Here is a 23,960-nt window from a genome sequence, read left to right as displayed (position 1 = left end):
ACAGGCAAAAGAAATTAATGAAGAAGAAAGATGGGGACTATTTTTACTACTAAATGTTACTGTGTTTTCTTATAGGGGCAATATTATACACTTTCTAGCAAGCAATGCCTTTAATGCAGTACATGATGAAGTAGAACAGTCAATTTTCCTCTTTCTAGTCAATTAAGTTGTAAGCAGCAACATCTTTTGTTTAAAAACCAACTGTTCTGTTTAATAGCACAATTCCACTGGCACACTTGTCTGTGTATGAAGGGAATGTTTTAAATAACTGCAGCTCTAATGCTTCATCTTGGTGGAGGTCAGGCTACCCATGCTCCTAGCAGTTGGCTCAGCACGAGGTACCACTTTCTTTCCTGAAATCCCCAGGGATCAACAAGCAGGGACCCCTCTTCTACTGATGCTCCCAAGCTTCCTTCTTCTGCTCCTTTAAATCTACAAGCATCTCCTCTTAGAGCCGCTTTGTATTCCTATTCCTGTCTAACTACACAGCAATTACCAGAAAATATTGAATGGCCAAGGGTAGCAGCCACTAGAGGACTTTGTCAGTCCCTCCTACACAGAAACTTGGGATATATGACCTTTTAGAAATCTATAGTTGTGCAGTTTGCACTGTTTATGGCATGGGATATTCCTGTGTGGTTCTAAACTGATTTATGAGCATAACTTTTTGTTTGCTTTTGAAGTGTGGAAGTTGTTACAGAGTTAAAGGTAATTGCAAACTGAGTGACTGACACAGCAGGAGGGATTTCTGTCACAATGTCATCATCTCCAATTGAATTTCAGCTCCTAGAGGTTGGCATGGTAGTGCATGTACACCTGATGGGACTCTTTCACCTTTAGACTGTAACTTTGCTTTTTAGCAAGGCACGAGATTCCCCACAGCTGCTCGTAGCCCCAAGCACTGCACTTCAGAGGGTGACGGTGCGATGAGTAATTCGGGTCATGCTACTAGTTTTTGAATAGTAAATAACAGAGTGTTTTGCTCAAGAGTATAGCTACTGTTTGTGTAAGCACGTGAGGAGACAACTTTAAGAACTGATAAGAACTTACTTCGAACAGCAGATGAGACCTTTTAGCCCTCTGAGCAAGCAAAGAGGCTGTACCAACACTGAGAACTGCAAGGCAACCAAAGTTGAATTAGTCTTCTGTTTATGAGTAGCATCGCCCGGCTAGCAACAGTCGTTATTTTGTCTATTTTGTCGTCTATTTTGTGAAAACTAAGCTGCAAATAGACACGGGTCATTACTGGCTCCCGTTAGCGGTGACGGCATGAAGCAAATCTCAGGAGAGCTCGTCAGGTGTGCGGTTACCACCGGGGCTCACCCGAGGTGCCCGGAGCCGGCTTTCTAAACGCAGCCTCAGCTCTTCAGTCAAGTTTTTTTCTCTCCAACGAAAAAGATGACTTCTGTCCTCTCAGCTTCAGCGGGAATACGCTCTCCGTGAAGCAGGCTTTGCCTTAACATGACTCTCGCTCCGGGAGGCCTCGGGCCGCTCCCTCAGCGGCTCAGCCTGCCGGCTCCCCCGGTCCCGGGGCTTTTCGCACCGAGCTCGGCCGGGAGGAGGCACGGGCGGCCTCCTGACAAACGGCCGCAGGACCGCTGGTCCCCGGCGCCTCAGCGGGGCGGCGGCGCTGAGGAGGCGCGTTACGGCGGCGGGCCGCCCACGCGAAATGGCGCCTCCCGGCCGCCCCGCCGTGTCCCCCCGGGGGGCCCCCTTCCCCGCACACAAGCCCCGGTGGGCGCCCCCCGTGCCGTTCATCCTCGCTGCTACCACTGAAGGCGCTCGCCGCGAAGCCTGGCAGGCACCGCGCCGTCCCTCAGTGACGGGAGACGACCGGCGGGCAGTGCGCAGCTCTCCTGAGCGGCCCGTCCCGCCTCGACAGGGCGTGCATCCCGCTCCCTGCCCGCCCTCGGCGGGCTGCCACAGTCTCCCCCGGGTACCCCTTCCCCTTCTGCCGGGTGGGGGCGGCGGAGCCCCGCACTCACGGCACTGTCCCGGCCACAGGGGGCGGCGGAGTGGAAACGGGCGGGGAAAAGTTTCTCCCGTGCTCGCCCCGTCCCTCCCTCCCGGGGCGCACACACACGCACGGAGACACCTCTGCCTTCACAGGCGGCCGAGGGGCACTTTTGAAAATTATTTTCTTTCCACACCCAGCCTGCGTCTGACATCATCTCTGCAGGAGGGAGGGCGGGAGGCAGCCGCCGCCGCCGCCAGACGGTTGCACACGGGCGGAGAGCCGCCGCCGGCCCCCGGCAGTGAGTAGGGCCGGGCCGGGCGGGGGGTGTCAGGGGCTGGGGCCCGGCACCGGGACGGGACGGTGTAGTGTGTAAGGGAAGAGGGGAGCCGCTTTGCAACTGGGGGGAGGAAGAAACCGCGCCGAAAAATACAAAAATATAATCCGGGGGGTTGTTTACTACGCTGCTCCCCTCCGTCCAGGCTACGGAGCTCGCGCCGGCCGCCCCCGCTGGGGCTGTGTGGGGCCGGGCCGGGCCTCCCGGGCCTCCCCAAGTTCGCCGTCTCTCTCCTTCGCTCTCTCTCTCTCTTTTTTTTTTTTTTTTTTTTTTTTTTGTTTTGTTTTGTTTTGTTTTGTTTTGTTTTTTGTTTTTCTTCTCGTTGATGGGATTTGAGTGGAGTTTGCGTCCGCTACGGTAAAATTGGATCGTTTTTGGCAGCTCACCCCCTCTAGTGGAAGGAAAATACATTTATATATAATTCAGTGCAGATTTCGGTTTATGGCATTTTTGCCAGCACTAGGCGTTTTTCCACTTGAGTCGAGCTACAGGTCCAAAAAGCCATTCTGCCTGTCCCGTTGGTACTTTTTGCAGCTGTGATGCCTGGCTGACACCTGGGACGTTAACGTGCCAGGTACCGGATGGGCCGTTCAGCTTCAGCAGTGCGGGTTGCTCGCAGCACTAGGTATTCAATCTGAGAGGCCAGCTCCTTGTTTGGACATCTCTGGGATGAATACTGCACAGCTTGCCTTTCCCTGACTTTCCCGGAGCTCAGTCAGAGGCCACTGCCACCAAGGAACCTGCCACTCAGCGTCTCCGTTAAATTCTTGGCAGAAATGCTTTGTTCACATGGTGCAGGGAGGTGGTGTGTTTTTGTTTTGTTTTGCTTTGCTTTTCCCAGCACCTGAAAATGCTTTGGAAATGATGAGTAATTACTGCAGTTGAGCATTGTAGAAGTATCTGACTTGATAGAGGTGTATGGAGAAACCCACGGAATAGCTGTAATGTGCACATTTTGATGTGTAAAATCACATTTTCTTAGAGTTCTTTAGGAATTTTAGAAATAAACAACTAGGGTTGGCCATTCTCCATCAAAAAAAGAAAAAGCAGCACTTCCTCTTCCTTTACTTTCAGACTCCTTACATCCAGTGCTGGTGTGTTGGCTATGTAAAGTAAGCCTTCTTGCCTGCCCGAGCAGGTATTTTTGCTATCAAATGAAAAATACCCTGTAATGACACTTCCATCTGGACCTGCTCTCTGACTTGAATTTTGGAAGCTTTGCAGCCCAGGCAGTGTTGGGCAGTTCAGGAAAAGGGCTGCCAGGATGGATGGCAGGTGGCTGCAGAGGTGGGCAGGCAGTAACCCACACAAGTGGTTCAGCGTGGGGGAGAAACCTGAGGTGCCTTCTGCATCCTGTTGTAAACTTGTAAAATCAAGCTGGAGAATGGATACCTGGAGGAAGGTTCCTCCTCTGTGCTGAATAAAGATGTGTACAGGTTTTGTCACGTCAGCTACATGGCTGATATAGGTTTTATCAAGTAAACCGCATACCCAAGCTGATTTTGAGGAAACCAGGAATTATTCTGCTAACTGGTTAGCCGTCAACATTAAGTGTGAAATGAGTGAAATGCATTAATACCATGAAATCTCTTACAGGATGATTGTTTTTTTGTTAGCGTACTCCTTCAGGAAAGAAAACAGTCTCTTGATATAATTTCAAATAAAAACAACACAATACCAGTAGACAAGATGCTACTGGTGGTGTATGCTTTATTTGTGGCCTCTGGAAGGAATTCTGTCATAAACAGCCAAACAGTGTTGTTTATGTTGTGGATCTGCCAGTGAGGAAAAACAGTGTATGCTATTTGCTTACACAGATTTAAAGCCTTGCTAATAATGGAAGTTACAGAATCACAGAATTTCTAGGTTGGAAGAGACCTCAAGATCATCAAGTCCAACCTCTGACCTAACACTAACAGTCCACAGAGCAGGTCAAGACTGACGGCTGCTCTCGGCCTTCATGTTCTCAGACGAGCTCTGTTGCAATTCTCAGATGCCATAGTTACTGTTTCTGGCCAACGCTACTTAAAAGAAATCATCTTCAGCTTCATCTTACACCCACTGCTGGTTAATGATTGATCGTCCCTTGATTTATTAGCAGTTCTTGCTTCCCAGTTGTTTTGTATCTTTCTGTCACTTCCATTTTCATGCCTTTTATTTTGTGGTGTTGTTTGTCTCAACGTTGTTAACCATCTTGGGTTTGAACTTCCTACAGTGATTAGAAGAATGTACTGATGAGTCCCATATTGGTATTTAGAGGAGCAAGACCTTCCTCTGTGTTTGCTACATGTATTAGTTGTAGTCCGTCTCCTTTCATAATGCTGTTTCCCTGTCCATTTAAAAATGAGAGGTATGGAAGCACAAGGAGACTATTTAACTTCTCTGGTTTGTGCATATTCTGGTTTTGCATTTAGACTTTGTGTTCTATTTGAACGTCATGTAAGACGTGACACCACCACATAAATCACTATAAGAATGCTTTTAATAGGAGATAATTAGGTCTCTGGGGACAAGGTTTTTATATTGCTAGCCAGCAGAAGATGTTCTTTCCAGGTCCTACTGCCACATTTGTGTTGGAAGAAGACCCAGCAGAAAAAGGCACTGCTTTATACAGGATCTAATAAGAAAGAGATTTATTCTGAAGTGTACCTAACACTTTATATATAAAATCCATGTGATATTTCAACGTAGCCAAATTTGAAAGTAGAAAGGAATGAACATCTTTTATTGAAATCACATTGGTCTCAGAGGTAAAGCAGGGGAAACATAAGCCACAGCGCTAAGGAATTCCATTCATGGAGCAGTTGGAGCTGTTCAATGTTTGTTAGGTTTTGTTTGTTTTTTTGGATGCTCAAAGCAAACCGGTGATCTTTGTGGTGTGGTCTTGGTATTTACTGTCTTTGTTGAAAGCTTTACTATTTTAGAGAGGAGAGAATTTTGTAGCATATATCTCACTATATCAGGTGATGCTCATGACTTCATCAGGAAGATAAGCATCTCAGTTTTTAGAAAATAGATCTTGCTGGGTGGGATTCAAGAGAAAGCCTGATGGCCTGAATTCATCCATCAAAGGAATTATTATTTCTTCACCAAATAGGGAAAATGTAATTACACCTTTTTATTTTGCCTGTGAAGTTTCATGGGCAGGTTTAATGATAGTATGTGCATGCCAGATGAAGCCTCATAATTTGGGCGTTACCTTAAAATACAACCCTCTGGCTGTATAGAGACATTCAGAGGAGTCTGTAGGTTGAGCAGAAAGTGGACTGACTCAAGCACCCTTTGGAGATGGCTATAGGATATATATTTGTGGTTTACTTCTCTGGTTCTTAAGCGCTATGCCTTGTCTGGAACTGTACAGGGTGCAGACAGCAGAGGTGGGCAGTCTGAGCGCTCCCTTGGGCGCCCAGTGCAGGCACAGAAGGCGACACATGCCCTTCTTCCAGGCAGAAGTCCCTGGTGCTGCTGCTGAGCTCTGCGGTTTTCGGGCTCACCTGGTCCATAAGGCTGGCAGCCCTCAGTCTGTGGAAGCTACAAACCGGCAGTGTAACTCAAACACAGAACCAAGCCAGGCATGTACGAGCAGCCCACTCGGTGCAGGGGGCTGTGGAATGGATCACTGTTGGGGCAGGAGGTGGCTGGGCTCTGCTGCCACACAGCCATGTACCTGCTGGGTGTAGCTCCAAAGTGAAAATGGTGTTAGAATTCCTGCTGATGTTCATGTGGTGATCTTGAAGCTTCCCTTTCCATTGCAACAGTTACAAACTAGCACATAAAAATGGTGTTCAGAAGGTCCGTTGCTTGGTTGAGTATTAAATCCACTCATATGCCACGGTGTTGCGGTGAGACAAAATAGTAGTAGTGGGGGAAGAGTTTGCTTTCCATTTTATAGCCAACTGTTCTACAGTCAATAGAGATGTTATTTTCACACTCCTGATAGATGATGTGTAAACTCTGAAATAACGAAAACCCAAGTTTCCTGATACAGCGCTAGTCTTGGCCAAATCAAAACAAGCAGTTTGAAAATTTTACAGCAGCAAATGTAACACATTTAATTGCTAGTAATTTCCATAGAGCATCTGCCAAAGTTAAAACAATATCAGCTTTCATTTCTCCTGAATTAAACACATTGCTTTCAATCTGGAAAAACAGACCTTTTCTGCCTTTGTTTGTTGGTTAATTAGGTGGAACAACATAAATCACTCGAGCTGTTCTGTTGTATCTGGATTAATCTTTAAATAAGCAGAAATCTATAGTCAGTAGAGCCCAGGTTTTGAGATCTGCTCACATAACTTTGTTAGTTCTGGAATTAACGCTGCACGTGTGGTGTTTGTTTGTTTGTTTTTCCTCTTTTTTCTTTTTCTCTTTTTTTTTCCTGATTTTCATTTTTATTTTTGTATTTTTTTTTTCTCATTTTCTCATTTTCTTTTTTCTTTCTTTACATTTTTTTTAATTGGATCAGACAGATGACACATTTAAGCTGTCAACCTGATGGTGTTACACGTGGTCTGTCCCTCCCTGCCCTGGTGAGGTACTGAGTGGAGACAGCCTCAGCACTGAAACATGGCCACGCAGTGTCTTGAGCAGGGGTGAGGCCCGACCACACCTCAGTTCAGTTACTTGCTGCCGGAGCAGGTTCCCAGGCAACTTCCCACAGCTCAGTAGCTTGCTGGAGCACCTCGTCCATGTCCCTGTCCCAGCTGCAGGAGGCCATGTGCTCAGCCCCTGGGCCAGCAGCAGGATGGTGCCAGCAGCCTGCAGCGAGCTCTGCGGCCCGGCACCAGAGCTGCCAGTGCTGTGAGGCAGCAGGGGGCTGTGGAGCACCTTCAGGAAGAGGTACAGGCCTTGCTCTTTGCAGCTTTACCACCCACCTGAGAAATGAATTCTGCCTTAAAGCCGCTTGCATGTTGTCAGTCCCATGGTTGCATCCTGTGTTACTCCACCGCACAGATCTATGCTTGGCTTTGCTCCCAGCAGCACCTGAAGTCTTTGAAGGAAAGGAGGGAATCCAGCAGTGCCAAGGCTATGTATATCCTGCTAAAGCATGCTGCCAAAAATATGGAGACACAAACCAGGCTGTTGAGACAACCTTCACAGGTGTACTCAACTGGAGGGACCTCTGGGGTCAGCAGCCCTACTCCCCAGCTAATTCCCACTCCATCACATAATTCCTGTTTGCGAAGGCAGCTCTTCTATTTATTTTTATTTATTGCTGTGGTAATTATAATGTTGTTCCAAGAACCTGAGAGCTCTGAGAGTTATAATTTCCATGCTGAATGTGCTTACATCTGATTTATAGCCATTTATTCTCATCTTTAGGTTACATGGTTCTTTCTCCTTCTGTGTGTCTGCCTTGACCTGCAAGCAAGTGCATCGCCAGTCTGTCTCTGTCTTTGGAGATTAATAAGCCAGAACAAGAAGTTCTTGTCTTGTTTAGCTTAGGAGAACTAGCCTGTAGTACTTTTAGACCAGCTTGATTGTTAAGAGGGTTTTAATGTATGCCACAATTTTGTTTATACTGAAGTGGTATTTGGTGCACAACTTAGAGCAAACTGGCTGAACAGAAAGGCTGTATTTAATGCCTGAAATGGGGTGTGTGTGTGTGTGTTTTCCAAATTTGTAAGGATACAATTAAGCTCTACACATACACACTTAAAGGTACTTAGTAGTGTTTTTTTGATGGCTCTATGAAAGAGAAAACATGCATGTGTTGTAAGAGACCCAAACCTATAGTATACAGGCAGTTCCTTCTTTGAAATTACTGATGGATTTTCTCATTTTTTGCCTCTTGAGAATGGATCTCTTGAACAGAATGCTGCCATGGAGCATCTTTCATTTAAAAAGTTAGCATTTTTCTAAAGGCATGTGACTATTTAAAGTGAAGGTGGATGAGCAGATGGTGGAGGGCACAAGCAACAGCCACACAATTGGAATGAGAGGGGAAGTGTAACCCTTCCAGGTATTACAACCACATACCTTACACCAGCGTGCTTTGTATTGGACAGGTTAAGTCTGAGATTAGATTATTGTAAAAGTGCAGGTACATGACAGCTTTAGGGAAAAAGAAGAATGTATTCTTTTCAATCAATTTTTTGATTGACTTGTGAGGAAGGTGCTGGTTTGTGGATCTGTCCACCTGGTATAGATAGCTGGCTTCTATAACTGCAGCTTTTTACCCGCTAAATTGTCTTCTCAGCACATGGTGGCTGGGACACTTCTCTTCCAGCTCTTGCTAGAGCATTTGAATACATCTATGTTGAGTCTTTTAAGCTCGAGACTCTTTTTCAGGATTTTCAGGTAAGATGTTGAAAGGCTCCTTCCCCTGTGAGTGCCACTTCCCCGCACCGTGGCAGGGCATTGTGCTAGTGTTTTCCCATAGGCCCTGCCTGTTTTCTTTTGCTCTTCCCACGAAGGCTCCATGGCAGAGCAACTTTGTAGTGCATGCAGCAAGGCCACAGTGAAAGGAGTGGTAGGGCAAGTCTAAACCCGGTCTGAACTTGTTTGCAAATAAATGACCGTCGGAGTTACAGAAGTGGCAGCAGCACTGGCATCCCTGGGTCAAAGCTTTATTAAAAGCATTCCTAAGGAATTAGAAAGATCAGTTTCCTTGGTTCTCAGTAGTTAGCAGCTAGATAGCCAGTTTTGCTGCAGTTTTTTTCTTGTTTTTGATTGGAAAGGTATGGGATAGCAGGGTTATAATTTCCCGGACCTCAGAGTTCTGGTTTAATAATGCAGATCTGATGAGGAAGATGTGTTGAAAGTGAAGGAAGTCCAGGGAAGATCTGCCAGGCCTCACTGGCAGACTGGTAAGCACGGTCTGTCCTGCCTTTGGTAGGGTGGTTTCTGAAGATAGTTTCATACAGAGCTGAAATGGTGCTTCAGGATCCCCTCACACATAGGTCATCAGTAGGCCAAGAACATGAGGTTATTCACTGTAAGTTTACTGTTCTTCAGGCAGTCCAGTACGATGGACAAACATCCAACTGCCATAACAAAAGGTTTTATTAAGCTGTAGGTGCACATTTACATTCACCTTGGTGCATGCAAACAACAGGCTTCAGGGCATTGGTTTCAAGGCAGGACTTCCTGAAAGAAGTTGGATAAGAACCAGGTCACACCATATCGTGCCAGTTTGTCTCCAAGCCCCCGTACTTCACTGTAAAATCCCACAAGCTGACTCTCTTAGCTGCTGAGATTGATGGGTTTTAAGACAGTCTGCTACAAGAGCACCAAAAATACAGATCTGGAGAATGATCCTGTTTTCATTTTTTGTCATTGAATCAAACAGACAAATATTGTAGTCCAAAGAGAACAAAGTCTAGAAAATGTTGTGAATTCAGTTTTTGTGGTATTGATTTCTTTTCCTTTTTTTTTTTTTTTTTTTTTTTTTTAATATAATGGCAGTGATTGTATATAGGGAACATTGTTTCATTTCCTTCTGATTTCTTTGCTTTGTGATGAAGGACTTTTCAAAGTAGCTGGATGTATAAGGGTCCTTGAAGTCAAGTAACCCATTTTACTATCTACTACTGGAAAAATTCCGTTTTCCTGTCCTAACTGTATGGTAAACTATCTACAGAGCCAGAGTTCAGATGTATGTAATGTACACGTGTTCTTGCTCTCGGATGCAAGTTACAAATTACATAAAAATCTTCAATGCATGGACCTAAGGGGATTAATATAAGAATAAGCATTCTGAATCTTTTTAGATTTTAAGTTTGCTTCTGCCTAGTTCTACAATATCTTCAATTCTCTGAGAACAGAATATGAGCACAAATGGAGAGACTGCCACATTTGCTGGTAAACCTGTATTTTTAGCTGCTGAATTACACTTACAAATAAGACTTTAACAAATGAGAAAACAAATATTTTTCTTTGCAGGTTGTACATCTGTGTGCTCCAACAGTAACAGCTCACTTCATGCACCAGAGAACTATCAACGTGTTTTTCAGGGATTACCAGCAGCAGAGTCTTTACATGCAGTAAATTTACATGCAGTGTTAGCTTTGTGTTAGACAAATGATCTAATGAGAATTACTCAAATTATGAATTAATGTATGGATACTACCACAAACTGTGAATAGGGCCAGAGTGATACAGTCCTGGACCACCAGTATTTCATACACCACTAAAGGTTGAAAATAGAAGTGTAACTGGTATTAGAAGAATCAAGGAAATGATATTCTAGCCATCTGAAGGAGGTTTTAATCCAGTATCACTTCAATGAAAAGGCAGCTGGCAAGAGCAAGCAGTAGGTGTGACTGGAGTTTATAAAGTGGTTTACCAGCAGGTAACCGCGTAGTGGTGGTGAGGAAAGGTGGCTGCAGGAGGCTGGTGGCACCTCCTGCATAACAAAAAAATAAACTGGAAAAAAAACTCATTAGCAGAGAATCAAGCATAAAAACCATGCTGTGGTACCCAGGCTTATGTGGTGGTTGGCTTGGAGAATATTGAAAGGACAAAGCATAGAAAGGAAGTATGAGTTTGAGGATTGTTTGCCTTGTTTTAAGGAATGTCACTCAGTGAATTGTAGCTTGTAATGTTGGTGTTCCCATTTGTAAAATTAACTTGGGCAGAAGTAATGAAATTGGAGTGAGTTGTTTCAACTGCTATAATTGTCCTCTTGGTGTTAAATTTCCTGATTTTCTTGTCTTTTATGTTGTTTGCTATTTAGGCATTAGAGAACTGCTGAAACCCTCAAAGCTTTTGATAGTTTTGCTGTCTGAAGTTACTTCACTTTTGGTTCCAGTTTGGAGAACTGCACAAGAAAAACAGAACCCTTTGTATTTGGTAAAAGGAAAAAAAAAAGAGTGAAAAAGTTTACTGTGTCACTCCATTCCTTGTAAACCAGGGAATATTATGGATGTTTAGAGACAACGGTACAGGTACAACATGCGCTGACTCCTGAGTTGTGTCTGTGTCATGAGGCACCATGGGATGTGGCAAGAACTCAGAGCAGAATTAAATGCTTATCATGTAAATCCAAACATCTTATGATGCATCACAAGATGACAGGCTTCGCATGCGACCAGCATACAACCTTTTTCTTCTAGCTTCACAAATACAGTCTTAATTATAGCACCGAGGGGCAGAAGAATTGCTAATTAAGGAGGCTCACTTTGATTTGGTTTTACAGTGGTGACCTTGAGAAAGTTCAGCCGAATTGAATCCTTACTGACAGTCCAAAGACCTGCTGTGCTGGTTACAAGGAGAAATCTCGGCTCAGAAGGCTGCAGTACGCTGACCTGTTCAGCAGGATCCCCGGCCCCTTCACTAGGGTGTGTCTGTTCAGCACGCCCGCCATGGGCGACCGGCAGTCTGCACGCCCAGACGCTGTCTGCGCTGAGCAGGAACTGTGCTGTGGGTGCTCGCCCTGCTATGTGCCGGGCCTGGCTGCTTCCAGATTTTCTCCATGTGGGAGCTCAGGTGAAGATGAGACAAAGAACTCATCTTAGGAAGTGAGAGCAGGAGACAGTGTGGTGGGAACAGCTCTGGTCCTCTCAATGCACATGAGCATGGGATAAACAGACCATACGATGTACATGCTTCTCTGGTTGCAAAAGCTAAGGATGCACGAACATGAGAAATAGCCTGGCAGCAAAATGGAACTGCATGGGATGAAATGAAAGCATGGCTTGTGGAGATCACATCTGGACTGGAAAGTAGTGATTAACCTTCTGCTGAACTGGCCAAGGCAGAGCTTTCCTTTTTGCTTGCTTGCTGTACTAAACAGCAGAGGAAATTCAAATAGGCATGCCTCTTTGTACTGCTGGACATTAAAGATAAACTTTATCTTAGAGATAAAATGAAGCTTTTTTTGGAGGTGTAGGGGTGGAGCTTGACATAGAGAGGCAAGCCAGTTTTGTAACATGTTTGCTTACTACACAGAAACGTTGGGAAACATGGACTTGATGCTTTTTTTTTTTTTTTTTTTTTTTTTTAAGCCATGTAGATCTGTGAGTGTTGTATTGTTCTATCTTGTAAAAATGAACTTGCCTCTGCATGTCTTGAAGGCCCTTAGCCACATCTTGTAAAGCACATCATGCTCTAATACTGAAAGTGGAAATTACTGCTTCCAATACTAATGTATTGCTGAAGAAATTAAAGATAACTCCAACTGCTGCATTTATCATCCCTGCGCAAAATCAGGCAGCACTAGAGTATTACCCAGGAACAGTTCTTTTGTACTAATTGAAAAAAATGTTTGTTAATATAACTGGCCTTCTGTTTTCAATGTGTTTTATGCAAGTGTCCCACAACATAACAGCATTTGTGGGAAACCTTATTGCCACAGCAAATCTGGATGTGTTCAGTAGGATTTTCATAACTTACTCCTCCTGGATTCAGTGATAGGATGTGCTTTTAACTCAGCCGGACCTGTACATTTGGTGTTACCACATACTTTGTGAAGTGGTATTAAATGCTGAGTCTTGTAACTGAAGAATTCATATTGTCATCCAATGTTAACTCTTAGCACAATCCCAGCATCTCTTTTTAATGTCAACTGCGATGAAGTAAGTCATATTTTAAGCTCTCTGTTCTCACAGCTTAGCTGGACTCTCCTCCAGTGATGCAGTACAGGGTGTCCTGAAATAGCTGCAGAGTGGCAGGAGAGCAGAGCTGGAGGCGCCTCTGGAGGTCTCCAGTCTGGAGCTCTGCTCCAAGCATGGGGTTGGCTCAGGATGCTGTGGGCCTTGCTTCAGTCAATTTACAAAGATGTCCAGGAATGGAGAACTCTCAGACTCTTGGGCTCAGTTCCAGTACTTGATCATTCTTACTGAATATGTTAAAGCATTTTTCACGATTGGATTATTCCTTGTTGTAACTTGTGACTGTTGCCTCTAGTCTTTTTGTCATGCATGTCTGTGAAGAGTGGCTCCATCACCTCTATTAAAAGATGTCCGTAGTGGGTCCAAAAAGCTTTTTTTTGTGTTTGTGTAGGAACTATTAAAATAATTGAAACCAATTTGGAGAAAGATGAATAATATCTTTTGCATCATCCCAGTCTCTGTCCATGCCTCAAGGCAGTGTACTTAGGAATTAGAAATACCTTGACTAGAGAGTGTCATGCATATCACTTCAAATGATAGAAAGTACAGGTGATTCTACACAGAAAGCTTTTGATCAACATAAATACTCTTACCTATAATCAAGCAACTGAAACAGGAAAGATGAGCAATTTAAGAGTAAGAATCCTGGCAGAGCAAGAAGCCTTTTCATAGCAGCGTGCACTAGCACTGGCAGGTAGGGCAGTGCTTCCACGTCTGCCAAAAAAGGAAATGTAAAAAAATACTCCAGAATTCTCTATCACATCACACACTGATACCAAAATTTTGTTTGAAAAGTCTGATCGTTTCTATGCATCTTCTCAATATAGTTGTCGGTATAGTTGTATATATAGTTGTTCTTGTTTATATGTAATACAATGAGATGCTAGAGCACTGGGATTTAAAAAGTGTGTTTTCTGTTCTCATTAGTAACCACTTTTCAGCAATATTTTTTCCTGGCTGCATGTATTCCATGTAAAAGGTAGGGTTTTAATCTAACCTGAACTGCTGGTGGTTCTGCTGAGCAGAACTGAGCCAAGTTAAACAGCAGTGCAAGCTGATCTGTTCCTGCAGGTACCCTCCATTTTGAGAGAGGGAGGCAAAAAGCAGATGTTGATTTTGCTGCCAGGTGGCACGCTGCTGGCTTGGCAAGCTTCAGCAGGCATTCAGACTGTTGCTAAAAGCTGGAAACAATTGTGAGCCTGAAGAGAACCTTTGAGGAACAGTTAGCAGTGAATAAGTAGTGGAGAGGACCACAGGTAGCATGCAGACTAGGATGCAAAGCATCTTGATAGCAATGAATAATTAAAACACTAAGAATTCTGAATGCAAATGCAAACAGTGTTCTCTGAAATTCTCCATGCTAAAACCTAAAAACGTCATTTGCCAGCTCACAAGAGAGGAAAAGAGCTGCTTGCTTCTAGGAGAGGTACCCAGGCAGGCTGCTCTCAGAGGACCAGGGAAGGAAGAGCTTTATACTTAGGGAGTAGAAGAATCTGAAGTATCTAAAATATAAAATAAACTTTTAAATCCCAGATTTGTCTGGGCTGAAGTAGGACTGGTTGCTAATGGGCTGAGAGGTGAAGTCTTCTCTGCCTTGAGAGGGATGTGGATACTGTAGGGGGTCCTGCATCAGCACCAGCTGCATCATAGGAGAAAAGGAGAGATTGAAATCTGCAGGTCTTCCTCTGCTCTCCTGGGAGCAAGCAGTGGTTGTCTTGCCTTGGTATGAACGACCTGGAGTTGGTCTGTCTGCTTCCTCCCCCCTGGGACATTTAATGCCTGTATCTGCGTGCGGTTGCTGTCGCACTGTGTGCTGGGCAGTTGTAGCAGCTCATGGAAGGAGCCTGGCCAGCAAGCCAGGAGGAAGTATCTAAAAATGGCTGTTAGGAAGGTTATTCAGAAGAGAAGCATGAAACTACTCTTACTGGCCTTTGTGGTTTTATTTTGTGAAAACAAAACTACATGCTCTTTCATTTAATCTTGTCTTTATTTGGGAGAAACATACACTGTCTTCTCATCGCCCATACATGTTTATCCATCCTGTTTGAAACACTTCTGTTTATGGCTGAAAGCAGTAAAACAAAAACATTCGGTTGATCGAAATTAAGGGGATTTTTTCTGGGCTGGCAAGTTTTGATTTTGGAACATTGGTTTTAATTAGGTTACATTTTCTCTGTCTCTCTTAATTCATGATGCATCACGTAATAAGATATATTGTTAGCCTTAAAATAATAGAGTGCAATTTGATTCACTCTTCTTATAGGGCAGATGACTGTTGCATTATTGTCTGCTTAGATACCATCTGTGCAACAAATGAAACTCTGGAAAAATCTAACCACAACACAAGAGAGTGCTGTGTGAAGACTGGTACATTTTATAATGAAAATATTTTGATGTGGCATGTGGCAAAATATCTTCCTTTCCTTCTTCCTTCCGTTCATTCAAGAAAGGCTTGGTAGAGAGCCATGAATGACATTTCTAGAAGCAGAACGCGGCTGGTAGATTCAGCAGATCTTGAGACATGTGGTGGAATTGGCTCTTTGGAGGAAATTACCACTTCTGGTTCTTGTTGTGGCTGAAAAGGCAAGTTTAACAGGGAGAAAGTTGGAAGGAGTAAAAATTTGACTAGCTGCTTCCCTTGTTTTAGGATTTGACATAGCTTTCCAATGCAGTCATTCAAAGTAGATATAGAAGTAAATTTCTTGGATCATTTTCTCAAAAGCTGTTTAACATTGCTTGGCTTTTTGCTTGTTATAACACAGTGCTGCAGCAAAGCGCTGTCCTGCAGTGCAGAGGGTGAAGGATTAGTCTGGAACTTCTAGTCTGTATTTAGCGTGTTTATATGCTGTCATGTTATCTTTTTGTTAAAGTTTTGCAGAGTAGTTGTATTTTGGACTGATGAGAGTGCCTGTGGAGCTGCTATTCTCTTCAAAAATCGAAGTGTCGAAGTAGTCCTTTTATTTGGTTAAATTCTCCATCTGCATTACTTGCAGAACATGTAGTTTGTGAGTGTAGCACAGAGCAAACAGTAGGGGAGAGAGGGTTAGACATGAAAAAAAAAAAGTCTTAAAAGTACTGCCTTTTCTTCCACATATTTCATGTGTTGCATGGATACGATCATCTGACATACAAGAAAATTTCAAAAGCTAAGGAAGTGGAGAAACATACATTAATGTACTGATGAGTGATAACATGCAAATAGTGCCACAGATGGTACACATTAAATACAGAGAAAATATCTGCAAGACTGGGGATTCTATGTAGAATATTGCATATGATAATTGTTAAGAATTTGTATACAATAAGAAAAAGATAACGGATACACCGAGCAGTTGCATATTCTTATCTGTCAATAACTAGTTTGCCATAACTATTTGTTATCTGTCCATAGATTTCCTGGCGATTTCACGTCAAAAAAAGTTCCCTTGTGTCTAAGATTTTTTTTTTTTTCATTTGAGATGTGAAATGGGCTATACCAGGTAAGAAGTTAATGAGGGCACTAGAGAGAGTATTAAGTTACCGAACATGAAATAACTAACTGGATTATTAACGCTGCTAACTGATTTATTCCACTCTATCCGTCCAAGCAATTTTATTGGAGAAAATGGTAGCCCTAAGTCATTCACCAGTGGGTAAAACTTGTGACTGTATGAACAAAGGACAACCTGTGTGAAGCCTAACATACAACACAGCTGTTCCTATGCGTAGGTTCCTATGGTAGTTCTTGATACACTTAATTTTGTTCTACCAGCATCCTATTGAAATCTGCAGTTCTTCCTACTTTGAAAGCATGGTCGAAACAGGACCTTACTAAAGCCAGTGAAATTCTGGCATCAAACGAAAATGAGGCCACAGTTTGAAAAGTACTTCTCTAAAATTCAACAGGAAGGAGTGTTTTATACCCTTGCTGGAGAAGCTTGCAGAAACTTCTCTGTTTACTCACTGCAGCCATCTCACTGGCATGTTACAAAATACACCTCTTGGCTTCACTTCAAGTTGAGCTTTGTCTTAACACCAGTGGTGCTGGCTACTTATCACAGGTAACAAACCGAAAGCTGTATCGCTGAGGTAAAGTCTGATTAAGTGAAATCTTGTGCCTCCGGAGACAGAATGTGTGCTCTGGAGCCAAACTGCCTACGATGTTCAGAACCCTTTAACAGCATCAAACACACTCGTGATGACCTTGACCACTCACAGCCACTGCGAAATAGTGTAATGACAGGTTGAGCAGTTAACAGCTTTTAAAGAATGATCATCTATGCTATTTTTTTTTTTAACAGACCTATCTCGGACTGAAGTCTCCTCAGCTCAAGGATGTTGATTCTTTTGGCTTTCATTATTGTGTTTCACATAACCTCAGCAGCACTGCTGTTCATCTCAACTATTGACAATGTACGTGTCATTTTTTCTCTTTGTCCTTCAAACACCCAGGTTTTTCTTTGCTACATACAATGTACTCTTACTTACAGAATTTCAGGTTATTTTCTAGGTATGTTTTGAATCCTAGAAGTCTTCCACCAACCTGGTAGAAGAACAAAACCATGTATAAGAAAAAAAAATATCTATTCCTGAGGTTTGTTCTTGTGTAACACTTAAAATCATGCAACTAAATAAAGAGGTGGCTGCTTTTCTTCAAACCAGCCTCAGATGAGGATCATTTCAGACATTAATTTAACTGTCTCTATCCACTTGAAGCAACTTCAGCACAAAGTTTTTGAATCCTGCAGCTTTCTTTTCAAATTTCCTTTTTATTTTTGTGACCAGAAAGAATTTATCTTCCAATATTTATATCTAGCTCTCAATCTGAATGACCTCTTTCTAAAGCACAATGATTGGTTCTCTTAACAGTGCACTGGGGTCTTTCTTTCTTTAAGAGATTCAGTGAATGCACAGGCTTGACAAAAAAAAATGTCTGCTTGAAATACTTTATCTTACTCACTGAAGCTGGTTTGAATCCCAGTCTTTCCAGACACTATGCTCTAAGTGAAATGATGTATTAGCCACAACTTTGTATTGCAAAATTGTACAGACTGAGATGTTATTTTTCAGTCAGGTAGTTGATTGGGTACATTGAAGTAGGTCATTAACTGAGCACTAAAACCTGGTTGTCTTAACCTGCTCCTTTGGATATTTAGAAAGCTAGGACAGTGGACCAGTGAACTATTCTTAGTTCAGGTCTGCTACATTAAAAACAAAACAAAACAAACAACAAATTGTTATTGAAATACAAACCCATGCACTCTGCTTTGTGTCATTGACTACTTTTAAACAACTGCAAACTTAAACTGGGTAACTACCTCCTACTACATTATATCACCGTCTCAGGTTTTATGTTGTCATGAAAATCATTTTGAAAGGATTAAAAAGCATTCAAAGCTGAAAAAGTCATATATTCATATATTGGACTGAAAACAATCACTTGGACTGAAAAAAAAAAAAAAAAAGGGCCTTGGTATATCTAGAGAAAGTAATGCTTTTTCCTAAAGCCAGTAATTCAGTGTTACTATGATGCATGTGGCTGCTGTCATAATACGCTAGTGTCTTTATTAGTGTATTGTTTGCTAAGCTGCATGGTATTCTGTGAGGTTTCTGGAATGTCTGCATAAGCAGCAGATGCTACCAGGAGTCATATTTAAAAGTCATATTTTTCCAAATCTAGTCAAAACAAAGGCCTGGGTAGCTATCGGAACTGGAATGGATTTCCTGAGGAAATGCCACTTGTGTGCAGTGCTAGCAGCATTTCCCAGGCTACCGTAAAAATCTGTTCAGTCACTGTAGTTCTATTTTGCATTAAATGTTAAAACACCAAACCAGAAATACCACAGGGAGATCTTAATTTGTCACTGCCAGTCAGATGCCATAGTATAGGGACTGCATTTGCACATTGCCAGCACAGCTACATTGAGATTAGCTCATGTCAGTGCCAGGAACCAGAAAATTTATAAACAGGGCTTCTGTTTCACCTGTGTATTACACTGCTATTTTCCAACCCTTTAAAGAGCTGTGCATCCCAAACAGGGTATTATGGATGAACAAAGCATCCTTGTTATACCCTTTATTCCAAAATACCCAATAAATAAATATGGTAACCTCAGAGTTGTCTGAGTTGTCTGGCTTTAAATTCCTCATGTTCAAACAGATAGCAACTGATGCAGCCTTTAGTTTCTTGGTCAGTAGATGACTCAGCGTCAAATTTATCAGGAAACACGTAGAAAGACCTCTGATACCTTTTCTCTGCTTGTTACTCCTCAAACCCAGGTCTTAAACAGGGGCATTGAGGCTTTCAGTTCTTTACTGGGAACACAAATTTATTTTCTAACTCCTGAAGCTGTTGGCTTCCCCTCCCATCTAAAGATACAGAAGAGTAACACCTTTCTTGCCCTTGCTTTCTTCAGACCTAGCCTGTATGAATGCTTTTTAAGCATATTAGATTTGAAATTTAGTTTGAATGGTTAAGTAGCAAAATGAACATTATTCCAGTTGATGCATCTAATCAGGAGCCACTAGGATAACTAAGGAGGGAGGGTTTTTTTTGTAACATTTACCCGCACCCCCCTAATTTTTATTTATTTATTTATTTATTTTTGTGTAAGAGCCCTTTGCTTTTATTTTGCAGGCCTGGTGGGTAGGAGATAATTTTTCTACAGATGTCTGGAGAATGTGTACCACAAACACTAGCACCTGCCGAGCTATAACTGATCAATTCAGAGGTGAGTATTTCTGCATGTGTAAGTCTCAGTTCCATTAGTGGGAAATTGGTTAAATCACTGCGAAGTAATACATTTGTTCAAAAAAATTGCATATGCTAACTGCTCCTTTTTTCTTAAATCCTTAATAGTGGCTTTTTGGAAAAGCCAACTATTGCAACAGTTTCTGTTAGAGGAAAACAGAAGAAACTGTAGCCCAGTGAAAGAGAGTAAACACAATTGTGAATGAGTGCCAAAGTACTCCTAAAATACTAGATCAGGTAAAAACAGTGAAGTCATCTGAAAGTGGCTCTGCAGTGATAGAACTCTCAGAACTGAACTTTAGCTTTGAAAGCAGAACATAAGAGTACTGGCTGCTTTACAGGGATGGGAGGAAATTAAGACCGTAATCTGAAGTTTTAACAAAGATAAATTAACACATATCATGGCCTAACTTACCCTGCTTCACCCAAATAAATATTTTTTTTTATTCTCAAGCGCTATATTTGCTGCGTTCCCACACTTTCAGTCTTTGTGTATATTAATGAAGTAGATAAGAGCCACGTAGCCTTAAAGTAAATTGGCTGCCTGAATGTCAAATTGGCTTAGGGCATATCGATACTGCAGTGAGACAATCCTGTTATGCACAGGCCTGTCTAAAGTAACGTGAATTACCCTATGCTTGGGGTAGGTTTGATGTCTGTATTACTATGCATTCATTGAAATTAGGTACGAGAACTAGGTAGATTAAATGTAGCTCAGGTATGTCTGCTGTTCACACACATGCTGACTGCAGCATAGCTATGCTAAAGTGGAGGTGCTGTAAGCAGCTTATCTCTGCAGTTTGGCTTGTCCATATCATTGCAGCCAAGTTACACAAACTAGCTGCATGTAGTTAAAATTTTATTGGTCACTTTAGCTCCTAGTTATACAGGATGATTGGTAGGAGGAAAAACCTGTAAGGAATCTTTTGTGCTGAGAGTGGCTCTCACATCTGGATACTTCTTACAGAATAGAGCTGTCTCCAGCTCTGGTGAGAGGCCTGGTTCTGCAGCTGTAAGTCATCTTGGATACCTGGCACTTCCACTGGGTTTTCACTATATAGAGGGTAGTGAAGGATGCGGTATGTGAGAATTAGTCTCTCTGGTGTTTTATTCTGATTTATAAAAAGCTTTTAAGTCTTTAATCCTCTGGCTGTATTTATACCAAGAAAGCAGAGAAGGGCCCTCCTAGGCAACACACGCCCACCTGATTTGCTATATGTGCTGAACTCCTCTTTAGAGAACATAGCTCTACCCCTCTGCTCATTGCAGGAGTAGGCAAAGAGAGAGACTGTGTTAACCAAGGCTGCTTTTGTTTTTGCAGAGTATCAATCAATTCAGGCTGTTCAGGCCTCCATGATCCTATCTACTATTTTCTGTTGTGTGGCATTTCTGGTTTTCATTCTTCAACTCTTCCGTCTAAAGCAAGGAGAAAGATTTGTGTTAACCTCTATTATCCAGCTCCTGTCATGTGAGTGATTTTGCAACACTTGTGAATTTAATAATTACATGGAAGTAGGAAAGGGAAAGAGGCTTCAAAAAGAGTGAGCTGCACGAGAAATCTGTAGGGCTTCGGAGGTCATATATTGTCCTGCATATTTGTTTAAAAATGGAACTGCTCCATTCTGCACTATTTAGTCAGTTAAAACAAGGATAATATCACAGCTCAGAAGTCATTTAAATTTAGAAGGGAAAATATCTAAGATTCTGAACATCTTGATAAAATTGAGTAACTCTGCAATTGTTATAGGCAGGTTCTTCCTTAATTTTTGTTAGTCCTTAAAACTATCCTGATGTTTAGAATCATTTTGTGTTCTTTGCAAATGACATGAATACGCAACAGCACTTCACTTTTAGTCCCTGCCAAAGAAACTGAAAATGTGTCCTGAAATGCTCCCAGTTTAGTTTGAGAATGGAAAATAAGTGTTTGCAGAAAAGGACACTGGTGGAAGTCAGTGAATAGTTATTATGCATATTGACAGTATCCAAGGTTACTAAAGTTTGCTGTTTTATTTCTCCTCTAGGTCTGTGCGTTATGATTGCAGCATCCATTTATACAGATAGGCATGAAGAACTGCACAAGAGCAATGAATATATCCCTGAAGTTTCTGAAGGCCACTATGGCTATTCCTTCGTCTTAGCCTGGATTGCATTTGCCTTTACTCTGATCAGCGGCATTATGTACCTAATATTAAGGAAGCGTAAATAAATGTCAGCAGCTAGTTATTTCTGTCACTACAGTACAAAACCAAATTCCAATAACCATTTTGTATATAATCATTTACATGGTTTTGTAGTAAAGGTATTGTTTCTCTAAAAATGTAGTGTGTTCTTGATATGAAAAAGAATACCAAAAAATGGCAGGTTTAATGGAATGCATGGCACCAACAGGTCAGGGAGCTGAGCAAGACAGAGACAAGTGTTTTTTTTTGTTTGTTTGTGTGTGTGTTTTTTTTTTTTTTTTTAAACATATTTCATCATCATCAATGGCTTTCCGTTTACCAGGCATTAACAGTTTGTTCTTGGCCTCTGCCAGATCACAAATAAATCCTCTGCAAATTAATTTGTAAGCAATATGCTAACCATATTCCTGGCCCAGATCTAGCCCTTTGGGATGGGAAAAATACAGGGGAGTCAAAAATTAGGCCAAGATCACAGTGCAAAAGCAAACAATTTTAAAAGCCCCAAACTGCAATCAGCATGCCTGTTCTAGCAGAGGACTACTCTTCTGCTATTTATAATGTGCAGTAAGTGTCATCGAGCTTTTATTAAAACCACTTGCTTTGCAAAAGTAAACAACTCCTTTTTGTGCTCCAGCAAATCATTCTCTTGATTCTCCTTCACATTTAAGCATGCAGAGCCTTTGGCAGGAGAAGTTACCAGAAAATGCAGTGTACAACTTAGGACTGGAGTAGTCTGAGCAGTAAGAGATAACGCCACTCAAGTCCTATATCCCTCTATTTTTGCATTGTGTAGTCTTTCTGGGGAAAAAAAAAAAAAAAAAAAAAAAGAGAGAAAATAAAAGAAAAAACAGCCAAACTCAACATGTTTATTACACTGGGCTTTGGTTAGATAGTAATTTCCTGGCTAATATATCATTTACAAAAGCCTTCCCTGAGTCTGCCCAATAGGAAATTGGCCTTTACAAATTTAATTCTAAATTGTTTTGTGGATTTTACTTGAAAAGGAAATAAATCAGAGTGTAATAGTTTTGTTTATGAGTTCCAGGATAGCTTTTCAAAATTAAACGATTTGGTGATTTTTACTTCTCAATAACTTTGTGAGAGAAATCTCTACTGTAATACCAGGCTTAACTGTTCAGCAGTATAATATTAGCTTTGGCTGATGGTGATTTCAGAGTTTGGAGACCAAGGTGGAGAATGAATGAAGTGTCTTTTGCTGGTTAGTCACAGCTTTGATGTTTAAATACAGATTTGACTTTGTAAAAGCACTAACCATGTATTTACTTCAGTATGTTCTCTACGAGCTGCCCAGTACATAGGCAATAAAAAATAAATAGGTTTTGAATGAGGTTTTACACTTCATACAGAATAAAGTTGCTATTACAAAATAGCGTAGCTCTATTAAAGTTGATAACTTACCCTGTTATACATCAGCTGATGGTCTGACCCATTCCTGCAGATAATTCGTCCTTGATTTCTCAGAGTAAAAGTTCAGGTACAAAACTAAACCAGTATAGGAATGGTCTCCAACATGACTAATGGGTCATATGTTCCATCTCTATTCCTTTAACATCCTAAAGTGCTTTGACATGTAATACTTGTCTTAGGGAGCAAAGAAAGCCCAACAAGACTGATAAGAAATTGGACAAGTAAGTAGAAGAGCAAATAAAAGTAATAGTAGTTTTTAAAAATGCAATAAATCAGTCTGAGCAAAATGCATTCTCACCAGTCTAGCATGACACTAGTATTTTGTCAGTTTTTCTTTCCCTCTTAGTGTGAACACTCTGAATTTCAAGCATTACTACCCTACTTTTTAAAAAAGTGTTTCTACAGTTTGCTGAATACATTTCAGATTCAAACCCTGAATTTTGTTAGCCAGCAGAATTTGTTTTAAATAAACAGATGTAAGTTTAGGGCTAAGAGTAGAGTATAAGCTAGACATTTTGCTAGTCTTATTCAAACATAAAATAGTACGACAAAAATTCTAAAGTAAATAAGGATTAAAACTTTTGTATCTAGAATATAGTTCTATAAAACTATAAGTTAAGCTAATATGACATTGACTTGAAGAGATGTTTCTTCAGTTTCTTGCCTTGATAATGCTTAGGTCATTTATAGAGTGAATATTTAAAATAAAGATGTATATATAACTGAACTCAGCTTCAACAGTAAAAGTGCAGTCCCCTTAGTTAGAAATGAAAACCATGCT

At 41.7% G+C, this 23,960-nt stretch overlaps 1 protein-coding gene and 1 long non-coding RNA gene across 3 annotated transcripts in view; one reads left to right on the top strand and one right to left on the bottom strand.

Moving 5' to 3' along the window:
* LOC118174184 overlaps positions 1 to 1,944 on the bottom strand; it is a 74,646-nt gene extending 72,702 nt beyond the window's left edge. The window contains exons 1-2 of the long non-coding RNA XR_004754580.1: positions 1,771 to 1,944; positions 1,051 to 1,115 (exon numbers count right to left, since the gene is read on the bottom strand). This is a non-coding gene — a long non-coding RNA (uncharacterized LOC118174184). The remainder of the gene's footprint in view (positions 1 to 1,050; positions 1,116 to 1,770) is intronic.
* A 38-nt stretch (positions 1,945 to 1,982) lies between these two features.
* EMP2 (epithelial membrane protein 2) lies at positions 1,983 to 23,434 on the top strand. Of its 2 annotated transcripts, XM_035339348.1 has the most exons (6): positions 1,983 to 2,255; positions 15,105 to 15,424; positions 17,122 to 17,233; positions 19,458 to 19,551; positions 20,893 to 21,039; positions 21,593 to 23,434. In XM_035339348.1, exons 3-6 carry the CDS (start codon positions 17,156 to 17,158, stop codon positions 21,775 to 21,777), a joined length of 504 nt encoding a protein of 167 aa, XP_035195239.1. In that variant the 5' UTR covers positions 1,983 to 2,255; positions 15,105 to 15,424; positions 17,122 to 17,155; the 3' UTR covers positions 21,778 to 23,434. The 2 variants fall into 2 exon arrangements, with proteins under 2 accessions (XP_035195239.1, XP_035195238.1); XM_035339347.1 differs by lacking the exon at positions 15,105 to 15,424 and having other exon boundaries at positions 1,984 to 2,255.
* Positions 23,435 to 23,960: the final 526 nt, after the last annotated feature.

This window comes from Oxyura jamaicensis, chromosome 14 (assembly GCF_011077185.1).
Source record: "Oxyura jamaicensis isolate SHBP4307 breed ruddy duck chromosome 14, BPBGC_Ojam_1.0, whole genome shotgun sequence".
Classification (NCBI taxonomy): Eukaryota; Metazoa; Chordata; class Aves; order Anseriformes; family Anatidae; genus Oxyura; species Oxyura jamaicensis.
This window is presented reverse-complemented; position numbering and strand designations above follow the sequence as displayed.

What these genes read in the sequence shown, in the direction of transcription:
- EMP2 (XM_035339348.1), top strand. Translation starts at nt 17,156, where the DNA reads ATGTTGATTCTTTTGGCTTTCATTATTGTGTTTCACATAACCTCAGCA. An exon ending in TCATCTCAACTATTGACAAT is followed by an intron (nt 17,234 to 19,457) that starts GTACGTGTCATT and finishes TTTATTTTGCAG; the next exon opens with GCCTGGTGGGTAGGAGATAA. An exon ending in TATTATCCAGCTCCTGTCAT is followed by an intron (nt 21,040 to 21,592) that starts GTGAGTGATTTT and finishes TTTCTCCTCTAG; the next exon opens with GTCTGTGCGTTATGATTGCA.